Below are 21,677 nucleotides of genomic sequence, written 5' to 3'. Positions count from 1 at the left end.
GTGAGTGAAATTGCCAGGTCTGAACCGAGCACGCTCCACTGAACATAATATACTGTGAGCAGAGGAGGAGGAGGGGGCGCACACTGATGGACGAGGAGTTACCCCGGGAAAGCACTGTGGTCAAATCCTCAGTGACGTTTCCAAATGTTTCAGAGAAAGGAAAGCGGGAGAGAGAGAGAGAGGAGGGGAGGGTACGAAAAAATCTGGTCTTGTGAGAATTGTGGCGACAACGGATTTGAGGGTAAAATGAAATAAATACCCTTTGGTAATGAAATATCTAAAAGGCAGCAGGCGCATGCCCCTGCATTCGCCGCCTGAATCCTTAAAGAGATATATGCCCTTGAATTAGATGGTTTTTTAGAGTGTGTGTCGGCGTGTGTGCCGGTGTCTGCGGCGCGGGCCACAGGAATAACCATGCCGGCATAATCTGAGGAAATAAATGAACTTCCAAAGGACTGTTGCCGTTAAAAGTCTTCAGAGGAAGAAAGCAAATTAAAAGAGTTTTTCAAAGCCGTCGCAGCGCCGATGTATTTAAATAAATAAATAAATAAATAAAGGTCCTCTTCTGTCTCCTTGTTGTGCGGCAAGATGGCCAGCTTCAGTTAGATTAGCTCCTTAAAGTAGCCGGACCCAACCCTCAGCACTCTTTCTCTCTCTCCATGTCCTCCTCATTTCCTTACTCATTTCCAAGGACAATTGGTTAATAACCCCCTCACACACACACACACACACACACACACACACACACTGCTCCCATGCATAAAGGGAGGGGGGGGCAAGAGGGAGATATTGAATTGTTTACACTTTTTTTAATAGAAAACATTGATCAAAGGAATACGACTGGCCTCGAGGCCAATGTGCTGATAATTGTTAGTGATTCAGATTAGATTACTTGATGTCTTGTTTTGATTAGCGTCTATGTGTGTGTGTGTGTGTGTGTGTGCGTGTGTTATCAGCTGGAGAGAGGCCCAAGCTTTTCCCCATTTAACTCTCCATTCGTCTAAGTAGGTGCTTTGCGGTTTAGCATGCATAAGGTATAATTTAATTCAATTAAAGCGGGCTTCATTCTTCCAGGGAAGTGGCTAATGTGGGGGCAACAGAATGATTTGGGCACAGGGAGAGAGAGAGAGAGAGGAGGGGGGGGGCTACATTAGCCGTTTTGGGGGGTGTAGCATTCAAAGCCCAAATGACAATTCAGTTAGTCTGACATGACTAAAATCATGTCTGATGCTGAACTGATGAATCGATCAGTCAGATAATAATAATCGTTAGTTGCAGCCCAACAGATTAAGGACATCTTCTGTAATTGGGATGAGTTAGATTTGGACTGTATCACAAAATTATAAATCATCTAAAAATAGGCAAAGACGTGGATCATCAGCGGCCGAATGAAGCCTGGTTGCTCAAACAAGCCAACAAAGTCTGATCCTTTTACCAATGATGATTTCCGTCCTCTTGCTCCTCCCAGTCAATAAAAATATGAAACTTAGTTTATAGCAGTGAGTGTTTCACCTCACCGCTTTCACACACGTGATCTGTAATGTCAGCTCTCTGTTAGTTCATCCATCATAGGCCAAACCTCAGAGGAAACGATGCACTTCAACTCAGTCAAACACAAAGTAGTCTCTGCACCCACCTACGTGAACGTCCTCATACAGACGTATGTTACCTCCTCCTGGCTCTGACGCCCGTACGCTCAGGGCGATCCAGACTTTTCTTGTCTGTCGTTCCTCGTTGGTGGAACGTCCTACCAGTTCCTACCAGATCAGGGGCGTCCCTCTCTACCTTCACAAACCTCCTGAAGACCTCCAGCTCTTCAGAGACGACCTCTTCTACAACACTACCAACAGCTGGACATGATACATCTGTCCTGACAGCAGTTCTCTGTCTGTAAAAGGGGAGCGAAGATAAAATGTAAATGTGAACACACATTGACAGCCACAGTGAACGCCATCAACAGGAATGTAGCTCAATGCAGAGCAACATGTTGGATACTGGTGTGGACTCAGTGTGTGTGTGTGTGTGTGTGTGTGTGTGTGTGTGTGTGTGTAGTCTTGTTCTCTTGACCTATGCGCTCCCTCCTGCCATCCCTAATTGTAGCCCACAGTGACTGGTTCTTTTATCTAAGGTCACAGGTTCACTTTTCTCTCTTTCTCTCTCCCTCCCTGTCTTCTCACTCACTTTCTCTCTCTCTCTCTCTCTCTGTCTCTCAGTTTGTCCATCCACCCCATCCTTCACTCTCTGCCTGCCCTTTGTATTCCTCTGTTTCTCGCCCATATCTCGCCGTCTAGCTGTCTGTGTTCTTTGATGGGCAAGCAACTACTAACAGTTTGAGCCCTCCTCCTCCTCCTCTTCCTCCTCCTCCTTCTCCTCCTCCTTATAGGTGGCCTTCACAACAAATCAGTAGTCACGGTGCAGATGTCTTGTAATGTTGCAATGTCACCACCCCCTACCCACAATGAGCTTTCCGAAAAACATCTAGGGCAGCGACTTTATTCTCTCGTCTTCAACTTGCTGCATCCCAATTTTTGTTTGTCTTCTTCTTTTTACTCTGAGTCTTTCCCACAGTTATTATTTTAATAGAGAAGTGTGTGTGTGTGTGTGTGTGTGTGTGTCTGTTCGCTTCAGGTCTTCTCATCCATTAGCAGACGAGAACAGTAATTTCACACCGGCCTGGCCAGGCTAATTATCAGGATTCACACTAGGTTTGGGAGAAGTGTATGTATGAGTGTGTGTGCTTTTGTGCATGTGGTCACAAAAGCATATGCTCCTATATATGTGTGTGTGTGTGTGTGTGTGTGTTGTTGCAGTATATATATGTGTGTAAGTTTAAAGCACCTGTGCACTGTGCATTTTTGGGAGCGTGTGCGTCTGGTATGCGTTGTAGAGTGCACGCAGATGCCTCAGTGTTTTCCAGGTAAGAGAGTTCCCCTGCTCACTGACTCGTTGTGATTCCTATAATTGGGTCCCGTTTGATTTTTGCCGACCAGCACCCCGACCTCCTCCTCCTCCTCCTCCTCTCTCTTCCCCTCTGCCGCTCCCTCTCCTCCTCCTCTCCTCAGGAGTAGAGGGGGACTCCTGGGTCTCTTCTGTTGTGACCTGTGGGTGTTGTCATCTACTCCCATCTGCTGTCCACCCTCTGATCCTGACTCGACTGCATTCATGTCCTCGCTTTCTCCTCTTCTTCTTTCTGCCTTTCATTTATGTCACCGGTCTAAACAAAGCACTCTGGCTGAACCTCGACATTCCTAAATATTAAACTAAACAGGTTGTGTCAGAGTTTTTCCGATTGTTCTGTATTTTATCTAAGAGATTATAAAAAATATATACACGTTATGACAAGTATGTGTTACCTTGCTGAACTTTTTAAAGGTGCTGTGCCAGTTTATCACAACAAAGACAAAGAAGTTTGTCTGCGTTTTTCCAAAAGTTGATGAATAAATGGTCAAACCTGCGTCTGAATGTACATCGAGAGTACAGTCAGTTTAGTAAATGCATCTAATCCAGCATAGTCCTGTCATCATAATAATGTTCTAACTGCAGAATACAAATCCTCTAATTGCAGAATGTTTTCAAAAAAAGAAGATTCAAGCCACAGCTCTTCTCTTGGATTCGACCTTTGAAATGCTGAAGGGCTGTCTTTGCAGCAAATGTAGAAGAAATGTCTATTTTGAAAATGCAAATATGGCCTTGTGCACTCTCTTTTTTTGTCCACACTTTGTCCTTTACTCCCTCCCTCCTCCTCCTCCTCCTCCTCCTCCTGTCCTCTCTCCTTTTCAACTTTCTCCCAGCAGTAATAGTTTTTCTCCAGGTCTCATTTTAATGTGGCTGCCGTCCCTTTCTTCTTACAGCTCTTTTTTTTCCCTCCCCTCTCTTCTCTTCTTCCTCTTTCTTCACCCCCCTCCTCCTCCTCCTCCTCCTCCTCCTCCCTCCTTTTTCTCTCTCCTCTCTCTTCTTTTTGAAGAAGCTGTGCCTAATGAAACTAAATAGTTTGCTGGGCAGTTTCTTTGGACTGTGTGTGTGTGTGTGTGTGCTTGCGTTGGAGTGTGAGGGTATGTGTCGTGGCTGAATTGGCTGGAGTGGAGATCAAAGGCAGTCTCTAAATTGAGTGTGTGTGTGTGTGTGTGTGTGTGTGTGTGTGTGTGTGTGTGTGTGTGTGTGTTAACGAGCAGGAGAAAGACAGCTCTCTCAATTACATCACAAGAACTGATCAAGCCATCAGAGAGGAAAGCTGTAACACACACACACTTACATACCTCTCTTTCTTTCTTTCTTTCTCTTTTCTCTCTGTCTGTCTGTTTTCACATGCCTCGTGTTCACGTTTGACCAAGTGGAAGTGCCAAATGTTTTTCACATCCATCGCCGGCCTCTCTCTCTGCTTTTTATGAGAAAATATGCACGATGAAGTCCTCAGACGAATTTGTTTTATCCTAAATTACTGCATGCACTGGTGAGATAGTGTGGCACTGATTTGATATTAAAAAGTATTTTCATGTGTATTTACATCCGTGATATTTTGCCTTCCAAACTTTCTCTTAGGAAGATAAGACAAGATAGACTTATTGATGAAATTCACTTGTTACAGCAGCTCGCAGTATACAAGGTGCTTAAATAGCAGCGCCCTGGTGGCTCAACTGGTAGAATGGTCTCCCCACGTAAACGGATGTGTCGCGTTTCGTCAGAGCTAATCGCAGTCGTTCTAGTCAGTGTTTCGAACCGCACCAGTCCTGCTGCAGCCCTGCTCTATTTTAGTCAGACGTCGTGAGCAGCCCACATCAATCTGCACAGAGCAGGAGCAGGATTTTCAAAATAAAACACCCTGTGCAAACTTGTGATCATAAAAACAGCCAAGAGGAAAAAAATGTAACCATGTAGCATATTTATTCGTGTAGAAGCAAGTTAACTGGTGTGGTTTGAAGTCGCATAGAGAATCAACAAAATAGCATTGTGATGTGACGTAGATGAGTCCTTCCTGTAGTGACACAGCTTTGACTCCAGGCGGTGGTCCTTTGCTTCAATCCTCAGTCCTGTTGACAGTTGGGACTACCAGGATGTGCATGTAGTCTGAATGGATACCATTCACAGCTTGTAGTGGTGTTTGTGTTTGACATCACCCCGTCAGCACTGTTGAGTGCTATAGACTCCACCCTGATAGTTCCTGGGCCGTCGGAGAAGACTTCCTAAAGGGGGCAGGACTGTTGTTCGGCTCCTGCAGCTGAGAGGAACGTGTGAAGTTCCTGATTCCCGCGATAAGTCGGGAAAATTACACGTTGATCTCTTTAAATTACTTTAATTGGCTCTGTCTCGTTAACGTCATTGACAGTACTCACGATCAACAATCCCCTTTCAGAATTACTTTCTGTCTCTTTTCTACACGTTACAGGTTACCTGTGTTCTTCTGTCACAAATTTCAGCTCATGTTCTCGTCTCTTTCTTTCTACCCGTCCCCCTCTCTCTGTCTCTCCGTCTGCTGCAATTATCCTGTCTATTTAAAGGGCAAAACCTTCCCATCTTACTCACCTGTCACAGTGACGAGATCCTCTGTCTGTGTGTGTCTGTGTGTGTTAAGTCATCTCCGTGCTCCGCTCTACCTGTTCTACCTGTCCTACTGTACGGGAGTCCTTGTTGAGCAGACACAGACAGACAGAGATGCTCAGTGCTGAGGACAAACTGTCAATTCAAATTCAAACAAAGTTCAACAGAACCTCAGAGGTCAAACACACAAACGTGTTTGCACAAAAAATGTCACACACACACACACACACACACCTTTGTTCTGTGAATTTGTGACACACATTCAGCACATCATCAATATTTGTTCAATTCTTACAAATACAAACAATATTCTCTGTACAACACACACTATTTGAAGACGTGCACTCATGTGCTACTGCGCTGTCAGAATAATAATATTTATATTCATTGTTTGTATTTATAGGGACGCGTTCACGGCGTGGACCAACGCCACGGCTGATACACGCAGGATACCAAACAGGAAAACCCAGAGACGACATTACGATAAACAAACAATAAAAACACAATAAAACAACTTAATGAAATTTTAATATTAGTATATTTACACATATAATGTGTCATTTAAAACCACTGAAAAAAACACACGTGTACATGTATACAGTGACACAAGTACACATCCTGCACTTCCACACTGACATCTGATTTATATTTATGTAACGCACACACACACACACACACACACACACACACACACACACACAGACCCCTATCATGGGCACGCACCCGTCGAATCATAATTAGGCCGTGTCCTGGTTCTTTGATAGCCATGTACAGTGGCTCTTCTTTAATTCTTTATCAAATGCATTGATCGCTGTGGGCCTCGCATGCTCATTGATCCGCGGACTCCGTCTGGAGCCAGACGATAAGCTCTCTCTCTCTCTATTTCTAAAAAAAAGCGCAATAAGAGGTTTTGAAAGTAATAGATTTCAAAATTTTGGTACATGTAATGCTTTTTAAAAAAATATATTGTTTATTTAATTGCAAATCTTTGTGGTATGTAAATAATTCAGCCAATTTTTCAATTGAAGCCACATTTCCCATGAACCCCACAAAGAATATGCCGCTGCAGCTTTTTGTCAGCGCTCTTTTTCAAAACTGGTGACCTGATGATCTTCCAAAGATAATCCATTAATATTCTATTAATTATACACTATATTTCAATAAATGTTGTTAATATTCAACTGTTGGCTTGTTAAGAAAATAAATTTATTTAATTATGAGGCCTGTGTTGACATCTACGACAGCTACACCAGCTTCAAATATCGAGATAAGGCGCTAAACTAACTAACCTGAGATCTTTAGCACTTAAATCTCTCTTTGCTGAAGATTATCATAAGGTAGGCATATTATTTCATAGTTTTAGAAATCCTGAGTATGATAAGTCAAATTATTTATAATTTATAACACACATAGTGTAGCTGTTCACTGTGTTTGGCTTTTAGTAGTTTAACCACGATCGGAGTTCTAAATAATGTTTTTGAGTGTGTGATTACAGAGCTATGTGATTGGTTTGTGTGTGTGTGTGTGTGCTGTAGCTCTTTAGGATGTGTGTGTGTGTGTGTGCCTGGACAAGATAGAGACCTAAAGCACCTCTTGACTGTGAATTAGCCTGTCATGACAAATGTCTGGAGCTGCATGACTGGCTGCCAGACTGGCTGGCTATCTGGGAGGTTGGCAAACCCTTTTAGATAGTGATTGTGTGTGCATCCCTGTGTGTGTGTGTGCGTGCGTGTGTGATTTTGTGGCATCACTCTGTGCCCACGCCAGGTCTCTGTACATGACCAGTGGTGCGTGTCCTCCCTCCCTCTTTCTCCTTGCCCAGAAAAGAGCAACCAAGGCGACAACCTGCTCCCCTCGCTCAAAAAAAGAGCTTCCAGAGCGGAGAGGGGTCTTCACCCCGACGCCAAACCCACAGTGGAGCCCTCTGTCTCAGCCTTGCACTCAACCGTTTAGCCTCTCTTCCCCTGGAGGTTCCCAGCAGTCAATGGGAGACACAGTGCACGATTGTTCTCACTGTCGCCATTTAAAAAAAGAAAAGTCTTTTCCCCTCCTGAGTTTCTATTCTTGAAGACGAGCTTCCCACTGACCACCAGCTGACACGCTTTCTCTGCTTCTTCTTTTTTCATCCCAGCTTTGATCATGTAACGATGCAGCTGGTTGCGTCTGGGCGTTTTGCTTTTTTTTCAAAGTTGCATCCCTGTTACTTTTACATCCACTGGTTATTGGTGTCCTGTGTTTCCAAATAAGATGTCTGTACGTGCTTGTTTTCCCTGTTATACATGATATCCATCACCACTTTCCGAGTAGGAAATGGCGAGTGTGACGTTCACTAGATGGCATTTCGTAACCACTTGGTCAGCAAGAATAAAAAACATTGTTCTTGTACATCGTCGTCTCCCCATTGTGTCCCACTGTGTTTTACTTAGCTGTATGAGCTTCTATGCATGTATGAAGTTGACTGCCTAGCTCTCGACCCTACCGGGGCAGCGAGAAGTTTGGAGTCATGCTCGATGACCAGCTGACCTTATCTCATCACGTTGCCTCGGTTGCCCAGTCTTGTCGCTTCGCACTTTACAACATCAGAAAAATCAGGCCTTACCTGACTCGACGTGCTACCCAACTCCTGATACCTCCTCCAATGAACGACACCTACCAACAACTAGACATGATAAACCCCTGTACAACTGTCACAAATACACTATACAGGAAAATATTTGATCCTAGATCATATGATACATAGTCCTTTACACAATAAAAAGCATCTCCTCTCCTCTCCTCTCCTCTCCTCTCCTCTCCTCTCTCTTTCCAAACACATACTCATATTTTCTAATCAGCAGCTCTGTAGCTGACCGAGCTAGGCGCTGGTCAGATGCATTTTTCTGTAGCGTTAATCCTAGCCTCTGGATAGGCAAAGTCAATTTCCCATTTCCTGTCCCCAAAATGGCTGACAACAATAATGCAGCGGGATGTTTTGGAGTGTGTTGGGGGGCCCGGGCTGTATATATACATATATATACACACCCAGGCACACTTAAATTGGTAGTTGTATCCATATCTGTAAAGGCCAGATTGGATATCAGAACTAGTCCGTAGCCGGAAGGCCATCAGTGACATTACTGGTTATCATATTACATTTATAAAAGCAGGGAGACACCTGCATAGAAAACATAGTGAGAAAGAAGTAAGTGAGGATGGAAAGGAAGAAATATTGGAAGAAAACAACACGGCAAGTATAAAGAAAGAACGACTGAATTAATTTCTATGTCATGACGAGTTGCTGCACGATGAGTTCTACAGACAAATTGACTCCAGAGACCTTAACACTGATTTCTGTTGAACATTGGCCTTCTGACTAACCCACTTTGAGGTCTCTCAAATGAAATCCTCCACCTTCTCACTACAGATCAATCCTACAAGCTTGTTCAAAGAGATATTTCTGTCCCGAACTCTTCTGTCCTCTTCTCCGGCTCGTTTCTCTCTCTTCACCCGGCTTTCATTTGTACTCAAAATACTGTTTTTATCTCCCTGATTTATGTAATGAATAATGCAGTGTCTCGTGGTGTTCCACAGGGGTCAATCTTAGGTCCTCTATTGTTTTTGATTTATATCACGTTCTCATGTCAGATAAACGTAAAGAAACATTTAATTTTTGTTGGTTAAAACCTTGTTATCCTGGTCTCATATACTATCTGTTACGGATGTCACAGAATGCCCTCAGCAAAATTAATCAAAGTCTGTGACCTACATAATTCAAATTTCACCTTGGAGGTTTCTCTGTCGACGTCATGCATGCTTACAGGTAGCTACTGTTTTTACTGTTGCATTTTGTTTTGTCTTTGTAAGGTGCGTCGTAACTTTTCTTAAATTTCTAGTTTTAATTGTACCGGCTCACATTATCGTTCAAATTTACAAATCATAGTTCGCCTGCATGCATTGTTGCCTGGAACGGTGCTGCATGAGAGCCGGGAAAGTGTTGTTATGTTTGACACCCAATACTTTTCTACAAGCAAGTATCAACACCCATTACTCTTCTCACTCCCCCTCCTCACTCTTTATCTCTCTGTCTCTCCCTCTCTCTCTTTATCTGTCTCTCTCTAAGGTGTGTTCCCTTCTCCCTGTGGGCATCCCCTTGGGCTCTCTCTCCCTCTCTCACACACACACACACACACACACACACACACACAGAGTGCATTAGGGTTGCTGTCATTTACAATACAGCCCCATTGTCCCACCTTAACAATGGCTACAAACAAACAATTGACATGGAAATGGAGAGATGTAGCTCATTAGCGGGCGCTGCTTGTTTTGTTAATGGATAAATGGGCGGCTTCAATAGGCCAGCCCTAAAACCCCTGCCTCAATATGGAGAAGCCTGATTAACAGGAAACCACAGGGAGGGAGAGCAGCGACAGAGAAATGCAGCTTCACTCTCCCTTGGGTCATATGTGGTTGTGTATCTTTGGGTGGAGGTGGAGGAGGGTGGTGTATGGTGGCGGTTTTAGTGTGTTTGTGCTGAAGGTTGAGTTGTGTTAGATGTGTTTGTGGGTCGGTGTGAGTGCGAGGTGGAGTTTATGTTGGCGTGCTTCTAAACTTGTTGTTGTTTTTGTCACATCATCCAGAATTGACTTCTCCAGCTGCCATGACTAAAGTCTTAAAAACACACCACCCAGCAGCCTCAGTGCTCTCTGAATCTCTCCACCTTGCTCCATCAGCTTTTCAGAGCAGCTTTGAATTACTTACACACTCCGTCCTGTTGCTTTTTTAAAAATCTTTTCTGTGTCCCTCATTGTGACAATCTTCAAACCGTCCTGGACATTTGTGTATTTCTGCTTCGCCGTATAAAAGCACAGCCTGCGCGTCGAGTGTGTGTGTGTGCTCAGCTGGGTCGTCATCAGTTAAGTGTTTGTCTGTTGACATCATCAAGGTTTTCCTGTTTGCTCTGTAAGTGTGTGTGTGTGTGTGTGTGTGTGTGTGTGTGTGTGTGGTGGCCTGTGCTATCAGTAGGATCAGATTGGATCGGCCTGAAAATGGCATTTCTGCCATTACTCTGATGGTGACGGCTCAATACTGTATGTCTAGTGCCAAGATGGTGTGTGTATGTGTGTGTGTGTGTGTGTACACTCCTAACTCCACAATACACTAAGACGTGTACATCCATACAACTTCTTGTTATTTATTCTGTGGTAGTTGCGTGGTGATGTGAAATTCTATTTTATAATGTTTGAGGACCAGCTGATCAGTGTGGGGTCAAATAAAGCATTACTAAACTGTTACCTGCTAATGTAACGGTGCTGCGAAACATCAACATGAACCTCAAACGTGAGGCTGGCTCCAGAAGTGAGTCAGTCTCCATAAGTCCCCATGTTCAAATGTCCAACTTCACAGCAGAAATAAACATGTTTACAGCCTGGTACAAAAAACAGTTTTGGTCTCTGTAGCTAATTTCCCCGTTCATGACAACTGTACTGAGGGTGAATTTATATACAATGCACCTGTTCACATTATATTAAGGCTTAAAGTTATGCAGGATTAAGAGCGTGGACGCTTTGATTGACAGGTGGGTGCTGTCACAGATGGCTTGTTTTGAGGCGCAGGTCCACCGACGATCCACGTCTTTGCCGATTTTTAGATTTAGCCAAGAGGCAGAAGAAGCAAGATGCCAACAGGGCAGCAGCCAGAGCCGCCACACTGAGCATCACAAAGTTATACTGTCAATGGGTTGAGCCAGTGATTGACACCGAGGTCGACTCTTTGACCAAATGATCTCAAAGAAGCTCCACTCTGTAACACCACTGTACAACAGTGAGTGTTTCTGCAGCGATGCGTCGTCTCTCTCATCAGTTTCTGTCACATTCTCCCAGTTAAACTTTCACTAATAGCACATCAATAATTTAAGCTCATCAACTGAATAGTTTTGGATCACTGTTTCAGTATTTGTATCAGCATCTGAGCCAAAAAAACCTGATCGTGTCATGTGATACAAACCTGTGTGCGGCTACTATAAACAACTAATTATGTAACACTTGGTCTAAGATTACAGACCTGAGAGTTATTCTTTTGTTTACGCTTTGTGTGTGCAGGAGCGGGATGCCGAGCGACGGAGACAGCTGAGAGAGCGAGCCAGGCAGCTGATAGCCGAGGCTCGATCCGGAGTCAAGATGTCTGACATGAGCCTGCTGGACGTGTCGAGCACTGAGAGAGGCAAGGGCGGCAAGGCTGGCCCTGCTGGAGGTCAGCACACACACACACACACACACACACTGAAGAAAACAAACAACACAACAGTTTTCTGGACATATTTCAGAGTTTGAGTAGAAGACTCATTAACTCGAACACAAAAGAAAAGTCAGACTCGCATGTTTGTGACATTTATCCGAACATGCCATGACTCACGCGTTTCCATTATGCTCTCTAAAGGGGTTCTGACTAATCCTCAGAGAAAAACAAAATGCCATTTGACAACGGCCGCAGGTCTAACACGAACGCACCACCCTCATATTCACAGCAGCAGTTTACCCTGCCACTCCTCCCTCGTCTCGTTCGCCCTGTAATTGTTAATCAACACAACACATTGTGCGGCTAAATTATGCTCAAAAACACCAAACACTTCTAATAATGGCTTGCAGGGGTAGCAAAGGCTGCTACGCGCGTTTCCCCACTGCTTTCCATTTCCTTGAAATTGGGGTTATTATGATAATGACCATTATTAGGCTTCTCTTGTCATTTGTTTCACATTCCTCCACATTATAGCCTTCTGTCTGGGTTTTACTGTTCATGGAGATCGGGTGCTCTGAATGCAAATGAAGTGTAGACAGGTGAGGAGTTCAAGAAGTTGAGAAAGAAACAGGAGTATATGAGCGAATATATATTTTAAAAGTAGGGATGAACGACTCGGAGAGACTCGAACATGACATGATCTCTCATTGGCTAAGAGAGGAGAGATGGCGGGGATGAGCCGTTCTAATCAATGTTTCAAACACCACCAGAAACACCGCGGTCTGCTCCACCGAGAATATGTTGCTGTTTTATTTTTGACGGATGACGTGAGCAGCCCGGAGCAGCTCGAGCTGACAGGACGTCAGACACAGAAACGGCATAGAGAATCTGGTCGCATTTCAAAATAAAACACCCCGGGCAAACAGCCAAAAGGAAAATAATTGAACTACGTGGCATATTTACATATTTAGAAGCACATAAACCAGAAAAATGACCAAATCTGAGCAAGTTAACAAAGTCTGGCGGGTAAAACGCGTCTGAAATGCTCCAGGTCGGGTTTGAAGGACCAAAACGGCGTCATGGCGTGACAGGGACGTGCCCAGTGGATATATATGTATATTTTCTAGATTGATCGTTTGGTCTGTAAAATATCAGAGAAATATCCCCACATTGTCCAAAACAAAAAAAAAACACACGGAGAGGTTTAAAATCCTCAAAATTCAGATGATGGCACCAAAAAAATGTTTATTTTGGTTTGAAAAATGACTCAAAGGATTGGATGGATTATTAAATAATGTAGTTTTTCTGCCAATCAACTGATTGATTAATCAGCTAACCGTTGCAGAGAAGGACAGGTGACCTGAGAGTGATGGTGGGTTCGCAAAGTGAGATCAGCGACTAGAAGAAAGACAGCGAGGCGGAGGGAGGGGAGCACTTGATTTATTTGCTCTTTCAGCTTTTCTGAATTGGACTAATTGTTGATCTCATTAAAAATGGAGTTGGAGGAAAGAACGGAACAAGAGAGGAGGAGGAGGTGGTGGTGGTGAGGAGCAGAGAGAAATGCTGTTAGCTGTGATACACAAGGCCTGCCGAGCAGAACGGCTAATCCTAGCCCCCGCACTCTCTCTCTCTCTCTCCCCTCAACACCATTCACGGTCCTTTAATGCAGCCCGGGCTGCCCCCTCCAAGTGTCTGCCCGCAAAGAAACTTTCCAAACTCCATCACCATGGCCTCCCATTAATTAGGCCCCAGCCAGCCACGCAGGAACGGCGCTTGCGAGCACACTCCGCATCGCAGCCAGCAAATTAGAAAAAAAAAAAACAGGAAATGCTGTTATTTTGATTCTCCCTCCTTCTCTCTTTGTTCTCCGTCTCTCTACCCACCAAGTAGTAAACAGCAGAGGAGGGAGCCTGCGATGTCAGACGCTGTTTACTGATTGTTTTGTTTTAATCCATGGTGGGTTATCCATGCAGCTAGAGCCGCTCAGGTCTCCATCTGAGTTTCTCCTAACATGTTTTTTTTTTGTCTTTTGTTCCTAATGTGGAGACACTGTTGTTTCTATTGAACCCCTCAGGAGACTTAATGGAATATGTGCTTTCATGTTTTTTTTTTGTGGTTTTTTTGTTTTGCCTTGCCTCTTTTTATCTGGAACAAGAAAAGCAGGCAGCAGATCTTAAAATGAGAGGAATTAAACCAAGGTCTCAGTTTCACTGTGTGTGTGTGCCGGATATTAGTGCGCCGATGCACACGAACCCAAACAGATAGACAGACAGCAATCAGTCAGAATCCCTCCTTGTCACTCAGGTGTAGCCTTTTCACACCGTTAATTTGGTTCCTTACATGAGAGGGTGTGCTTTATTGCACCATGTGTAACTGAAGTGCCAATATTCAGGTGAAGCTCACCCTCTCATATAATATTGCAAATATACAACAAATACCAACGGAAACCTATTTTAGGACAATTAGGTCTCAGATTAAACATTTTCTTTTCTTGCTGTTTCATGGAGCTTCATGAGGTCTGACTAATACCTGGCAAATAATCAGTACTACTACTGCAGCAAGTAGCCCGAGCCTTAGTAACAACCTTTCAGATTATTTTAGACGTATTACTTCATTAAAAGTTGACTTCCAGCGTACTTATTTATATGTATTTACATGTTATATATTTTCAGGAGATGTGGGTAATATTCTTAGTGAGTCAGGTGTGCTGTCATGGTGATTTGAGCACGCTCTAAATGTCCAGTTGACCGATCAGAGTACTTGTTGTATAAATTTAGATTTGTGAATTAGTTAAATGCAACAATCCTGCACAGACAGACCAAGTTTCCGAGTCTGCACTAAATATGAGAGTGTTAATGTGTGTCATCATCTCATCAAGTGTGCTCTGATTCTTCAGGCGGATGTTTTCAGACATTTAGGATTATTGAAACTGGTCACAACACAAACTAACCTTTAACTTCTTTTTCCTCCTCTCTGTGTCTTCATTTGTTCACCTTCTAACACCTTTTCTGTTCACTTCTCTTAAACTCACCCTCACTTCCTCTCTATCCACTCTCACCTCTCACTTTCCTTCCGTGTCTCCCCGACTCACCCACAGATGTTTTGGAAGGAGTGAGAGGTCATCATGAGGATGATGCCGTTGATGGTGAAAGGGGTGAGGATGAGGAAGAGGGGAGGGCTGAGGAGGAGCAGCTCCACTTTGGTGGTGGTGGTGATGGTGATGATGATGATGATGAGGATGATACTGTTGCTCCTGCCACATCTGCGTCTGCGCTGGTTACTAACCCACTGCCACTGGAGGCCCCTCAACCAGCCACCTCCAGCACCCTAGGGCCCCTGGAGCTTACTAACCCCGGCTCTGAGCTAACATCTCTGGGTAAAATCACTGGCTGAGGCTGTGCAGTGCTGCATGTCTGGTTTCTGACTAACTCACTCACCTTCACCTAGACCTTCTTTCATGTATTTCGCATATTCAGTTTTTAATCTTTGTAACACTCATCTGTCATTTAACAAAATGTCACATTACCTGATAATGAGCGAGACATACATGAACTAAAAATCATCCTGAACATCCAAACAGCTCTAACGTGCTCGTGTTTCTGGGAGTTTCTCCCGTCCTTGTGTCTTATCTCCTTCACCCAGTAAGCACACCTTTTCAGAGCAGTGCAGTGCAAGCATTTACTCCTGCAGACCGGTCCTGTGGTCCAAACTGCCCTCATCAAAATTTGAACAGGCTGTGGCAGCCTGATGGAAGCTTTACTCGCTCACATGCTCACTCACACTCGGCCTTGTTTTCTCACTCACAGTGCATGCTGCCGGTCTTTAAGTGCATCATCATGAAGTATCCTGTATATACGTGACCCCTGCGTCCTATTGGCTCCGCATGCATAGAAGGAGCCTGACTTACAGTATACATTCGTGTGCTGTCATATTGTTGTTTTTCTTTCATTAGAAACTTCTTTAAGTCGTAATTAATTAACAAAAAAAAAAAGTGCTCCCCAGACAAAAATAAAATCATATCTTCAGGGAAGCATTTGCTTGAATCTTCAGAGGTAAACTTAATTAATTTGTTTTGTATTTAATTCATTTTATTTGCTTCAGTTTCCTGCCGATGTGCGATAGGTGTGAGTACAGCGAGGTACCAGAAGAAACAAACGCTTCCTCCAGCTTTGAAGTGCAGTATCTCTGCACAAGTTGTTGTTTTTTCTTTTTTTTCCACGTTCACGTGTTTCTCTTTTTCTGTTGGTAACTTTTATGTAGTCCTGAAAACAGTGGATGGTGTGATTATAACACTTTCCTGCAGCCCACCTCCTCCACACTGTGCATTTGTATTTTGGCTTATACTCTGTGTGAGTCTGTTTGTGTGTTTCTTTGTATTTCCTTGTGTGTGTATGTGTGTGTTTTTGATAAAGTTAAACAGAGTGTGTCCATGTTTGGCATCCATATGCATGCATCATGGGATGTGTGTGTTGGTGTGTGTGTGTGTCACAGAGGGAGGTGACACATGAAACGGTTGCCCTCCTGTTCTTTCATCTTCTTCAGTGCAGTGGTCTGTCCTGGCAGGGGAGCTGTGGTTACCAGTCCCTGGAAAATAAAGCTGTATGCAGTTACTGGAAGGCAGAGAGAGAGAGAGAGGGAGCAGGGAAGGAAGGAAGATGAAGACAGACTAGAACCAACAATTCAGGGATGGATGGACGTAAATGAACGGAGGATGTTAGGTTTGTTAGACGGAACGAGAGGAAAGAGTTAGCAAGAATGAAAAAGGATAAAGAAAATTATGAGAACAGACCAATTTTTTTTTAGAAATTAGTATTTTTGTGATACAGCACTCCCAGTTTCCTGTCGTGTATTTCTTGTGTTTACATTACTTATGATTAAAAAACTAGCGAGTCGACAACTTTTTTCTTTTTTTTTTTAAATCACCCATTTTCTCTCATTTTCCCTCCATCTTGCCCTGTGGTTACCATGGTGATACTCCCAATGCAATGTACGCTGAGTACCTGAGCAGCTCTCTGCAGTACAAACAGGACTGAAGCTGCCTCGTCTGTCCACATCTCTGGGTGTATACGTTCCTTATCAAGTGTGTGTGTGTGTGTGTACATGAATGCAAACTAAGTTGTCTCCCCTTTGTCGTCTTTTTAACTTCCTCAGAGACACACACACACAGTTTGTACTCACCTCCCTCTTGTCCTCTCTCTCTCTCTCTTCAGGTACAAACAGTAAGCACGTGGACCTGAAGCTGAAGAAGCTGGTGGAAGTCAGCCCAAGAAGAGTCACCTCCCCTTCATCCCCATCCTCCACCTCCTCCTCATCCTCGCCCACTGCCTCCTCCACCTCCCCGCTCAGCCCTACAGAAGGACTGGAGGTACGCACACCTCTAAACTCCTGCTGGATATATATATTTATATATTTTTACTTTTGTTCTCTCCACCTCTCTTCTCTTTTATGTCTACCTCTCTCTCTCTTCCCTCCATCAAAGGGTCATCCAATCAATCATGTCCGATTGACCCTGGTTGTCAGCCCGCTGACCCTGTGTACACATCAGTCAGTCGGACCACTTCATGTAACACGGCAGTTTATCCTCTCGTGTCCATATGAGTCTGTATAAAGCCACGAGACACACACACTGGCATCATAATGCCCTACATAACATGTAGCAATCCCCTCTATTGACTATGACCTTTTCACACAGTCGTTGTTGAGTGTGTGTGTGTGTGTGTAGATAGGTGGGAAGAGAGGTTGTCGCTGCTGCGTGCGTCTATATCTTCTGATGTGAATATTGAGTCCACAACAAGTAGTCGGCCAGTCTTAACATCTGTTTAATTGATTTTGAATGTCAAGTGGAATAAGGTGTGTGTGTGTTTGTGTGTGTCTGTGCAGCTGTCAGTACAAGTGAAACCCTGCAAGCTTATGGCGACACAGGGTGTCTTTGATCATCGATTCACATAAACACCCTCTTGTGTTCAAAGCCTAGAAGGCTTAGTCCTTTATGGCCAAAGGAGTGCGTATGGGTGTGTGTGGTGTGTGTGTGTGTGTGTTACCACGTGACCACCACAGAGGTAAAGTCACGTCACACTATTCAGCCAAACGTGCATTCAGTGCCTGATGTTTGATTTTTGATTGAGCTGCAAACTTCTCCTGAGTCAGCTGCACCGCCATCAGAGTCTGAGGAGCTGATCATGAGGTATCGCGTGCTCTCAAGATAATGAGACGTTACATTTAATCATATTTTTGATCACACTGACCAATCTCACACCTTCCACCTCAGAAAATATTTCCCGCAGCGTGCGCCGACCCTGTTCATCTACAGCCGGCTCGCACAGTCGGCAGGTTTTCTTCCTAATAACATTATTACTCCTCATCCACACGTCTCTTTCTTATATTCCCCGTTTGAAGCCACGACTTCAGTGTTTTTGAACCTTTTCATTTCACCTCCACTCGCTGCTTTCTACTCACTCAATGTAACAACTTCGCGGGCGGATATCGACACAAAACATTACAGGAAACCTTGTTTTCAGTCACATTTCAGATATCTCGTGTGTAACAGACCTTTTTCACAGCAGCTTTTTTCACATGAAATAGTATACATAGTAAACACAGGTGTTACCATTGATACTAATTAAGGTTCAGTTCCATTTGCAGCGGCACGCTGACTCTGAATGGAACCGAATCTTAATTAGTATCGTTGTAAAAAGGATTTTGATAGTATAATGTGTTTTTTTTTTAATTTTTTTTTTTTCCTTTATAGAAAATATTCTCCACGTACCTCTGGAGGAAGGCCGCGTACCCCCCGTGGTAGATGTAGCAAAGTTTGAGGCTCAGTAATCTAAGCTAATTATAACTGTCTTGTTATGAATATGTTTGGTTTGCACATCATGATCAGCCGTCGTGTTTTAGGATTAAAGCTTTAAAGCTTTAGGTATCACTCTATCGAGGCCACACAAGCACTACTTTTATTATTGTTATGTGTAATATTAAGCCATTATTTGTACTCAGCTGCACCTCCATGTCGGTGCCATTTATTGCCAAGAATGCAACATAAATGTGAATACGTACAACATGACAACAACAAGTTATGTGTCACTCAAATGTCTTTATAATTAATGTGCATGAGTGATGTGAAGTTGAGTTTACTTCTTCTGTCCCGGGAGGATTGGGCGTCCCCAAAAGTCCTTCAGGCGGGTGGAACGACCTGCAGGAACATCGCACACACTCACCCTCTCATTAGCGATTGTGTATATGCGCAGCCTTGGTAGCGCACGATAAGGCCGCGTGACGCTCAGCAGACTGCAACGTTAGTCACGCAGCCCCCCGCATGCACATTCACAGACTCACACACACCAAAAGCACTGACTCACCGCCGCCACGGCGATGATAGCGGCGATAAGAGATAAAGAAGGGAGAGTGGAAGAAAGGGAGGGAGGGGACGCCCCAATATCTGCCCGTCCCAGAGTGTGAAAGGGAGACGGAGCGGTAGCCAAGTGGGCAGGTGTTTTGTGTCTGTGTGATTGAGAGAGGAAGACAGTTTTTAAGAAGGCGCTGAAGGCCAGTGGAGGGTGTTGTCTTTGTGGTGGCAGCAGTTGAACTTTCAAGCATCGCTGTTTAACCTCCAGTGAACAAGTCAGACTCACAGCAGTTAAACAATGAGTAATAATTGGGTGGACAGCCTCGGGGTCCTAATCAGGCTCCCCAGGGATTTACTCTTTTGCTAAATCAACAGTTCCATGTAGATATCGCAGGGGCTTGCATTTTTATTATTTTTTTTTTTTTACCAATCAACACACAAAAAATAAAAAAATAAAAAACAAATCCTCCTTCTGAAAATATGACAAGGACAGCAACATTAATCCAATAAATCCTTTGACGTCCAATTATCAGTGATTGTTCCACTTTTCCTGCAAACAAACAAATTAAATATTCATAAAATCAGTCACTTGATGGACTCCTGTCCATAGCAACACAAGTACTTTGTGGCTTAATTGATCTCGATAAAACGAGGAAGCAACTTTTTATTTTGCTCATTAATGCTCACTGTCGTTCACTCTCTATGTCGCTCAACCACCGCTTTCTTTCGCTCTCAAACTATCAGACACAAACCAAATTAAACTTCTTCGTGCAGTGTAAACTACGAGTCAGATTTAGAAGCTGGTTAATGAAATAAACAAAGCCAGAACAGGTTAGAGTATCAGAGTTTAGGCTACGATTTTCCAAAAGTTGGATGCAACTTCTCTGCTGCAGGACGCTGAGTTTTCTTTCCCTGTGGCCTGTGATCCTGTCTGAATGCAGCCTAAAATACAGAATAACAAACCGATGCCAGAGAGATTGTCTTGTGCTTTTTGAGTGCTGCTATCCGAGTTTACATGATGACGTAATTAACGTGTGATTATTTGTTTTTTTAAGTGATCCTGTAACAAGTTAAGTTGGATATCACAATGACATTCCTCCTTGATATGATGCCTTACCGTTACTGGAAATCAAACACTGATGTGATTTGAAACATGTTTTTTTTTAATTGTTCATTGAATGATGCTGAGTTTAGTTTTATTTAGGAGGTAAGTAAAAACCATCAGACAGTAAGAGAAGGCCTTCCTCCTCCTCTGCCATTAGTAATTTAAATGTACTCCTTTAAAGCACACACACACGAGCAGCAGCGCTTTCACACATCCCAGCTTTATGTTTTTAAAATGTTTAATTGGGCATTTTGTATACAGCGCTTCATAAATATTTGACTTGACATAAGGTTTGAAGCCGACAGACTAATGGACAAAACAAGCTGAGAACAGACTAATTGCTGACATTGTTTCTGAAAGTCAATAATCTGAAGCTAAACTAACAACTCCCCATCTACAGCCCGCTCCCCGCCCACACCGTCTCTATTAGCTTTCCTCGCTCCACACACCCTGCTCGACTATCTCCCTCCGTCTCAAGCAGTGGAACATGTTTGCCCTAATTGTCGACTTTATTACACGATTCGCCTTCTTATTAACGTTGCCGCGACGTCAATCTTTAGCCCCCGAGTCGGTTTCTTTTCCACTCGGCTTGGCATATTTGGAGGCCTGGTAATAAAGCATTTCTGCGTGCCGTTTTTTGATAGTGGGAGAAGCGAGCGTGTAGCTTTTTAACACATGTTCACTTTGAAAACAATAGCGTTTTTTTGCATTTTGCATAATCTGAATATATTTTCTGGCTCGGGGTTTTGTTGAAAGTCAAGTTAATTGCCTCCTTTTTGTCTCTCTCATGAGTGAGGAAGAGTGTGTGTGTGTGTGTGTGTGTGTGTGTGTGTGTGTGTGTGTGTCTGTGTGTGTGTCTGTGTGTGTGTCTGTGTGAGAGAGACAGAGAGAGAGAGAGAGAGAGAGAGAGGTGTTCATGCAACTACAATGTGTTAACATATCAACTTCTACCAGATTTATCTCCAACCCTGTCAGTAGGTGTGTTTACATGTGCACTAATGGTGTGTGTGTGTGTGTTTGAGCACAGTAATCACAGAGCAGCTGTGAAATAGTGAAAGTCTGAGATCAGATGTAAGTGGCTGGTAGAATAACCGACGAGATGTGTGGAGGCAGCAAACGAATTGCTGACATAAAGTATTTTATGTTTTCGCACATCTTATGTTATATTCCTGTGACATGTAGCATCGACAGTAAGTGACCAAACTGAACGCACGTTTTTTTTCTATCTTCGTCTGACAGAATAACGCAGAGGAGTTGCGAGCAGAGCGTCTCCGCAGAGCGACCGAGAGGTTGCGTAGCCCCGTGGTCTTCAGCAAGGACTCTACAGTCAGGAAAACACAGCTGAAGTCCTTCAGCCAGTATGTGGAGAGCAGACCAGGTGAGGAACACACACACACACACAATGTGTACATTATTTACTCAGGGAGGTTTGTTTGCTTACACACAACTAGATTTACATACGTTTAGCTCACACCT

General features: G+C 43.7%; 1 protein-coding gene across 8 annotated transcripts in view; it reads left to right on the top strand.

Moving 5' to 3' along the window:
• The window catches only part of ehbp1 (EH domain binding protein 1), a 127,162-nt gene that overhangs the window by 72,467 nt on the left and 33,018 nt on the right, over nt 1-21,677 (top strand). For 3 of the 8 annotated variants that reach the window (XM_027284355.1, XM_027284354.1, XM_027284357.1), the window contains 4 exons: nt 11,616-11,766; nt 14,849-15,127; nt 16,962-17,116; nt 21,441-21,579. In XM_027284355.1, the coding sequence (XP_027140156.1) occupies nt 11,616-11,766; nt 14,849-15,127; nt 16,962-17,116; nt 21,441-21,579 (724 nt within the window). The remainder of the gene's footprint in view (nt 1-11,615; nt 11,767-14,848; nt 15,128-16,961; nt 17,117-21,440; nt 21,580-21,677) is intronic. The other 5 variants (XM_019260896.2, XM_027284356.1, XM_019260894.2 and 2 more) reach the window with 5 other exon arrangements.

Source organism: Larimichthys crocea, chromosome XI, assembly GCF_000972845.2.
Source record: "Larimichthys crocea isolate SSNF chromosome XI, L_crocea_2.0, whole genome shotgun sequence".
NCBI classification, from domain to species: domain Eukaryota; kingdom Metazoa; phylum Chordata; class Actinopteri; family Sciaenidae; genus Larimichthys; species Larimichthys crocea.
The sequence above is the reverse complement of the archived record's forward strand: the minus strand, read 5'-3'. Positions and strand labels throughout refer to the sequence as shown.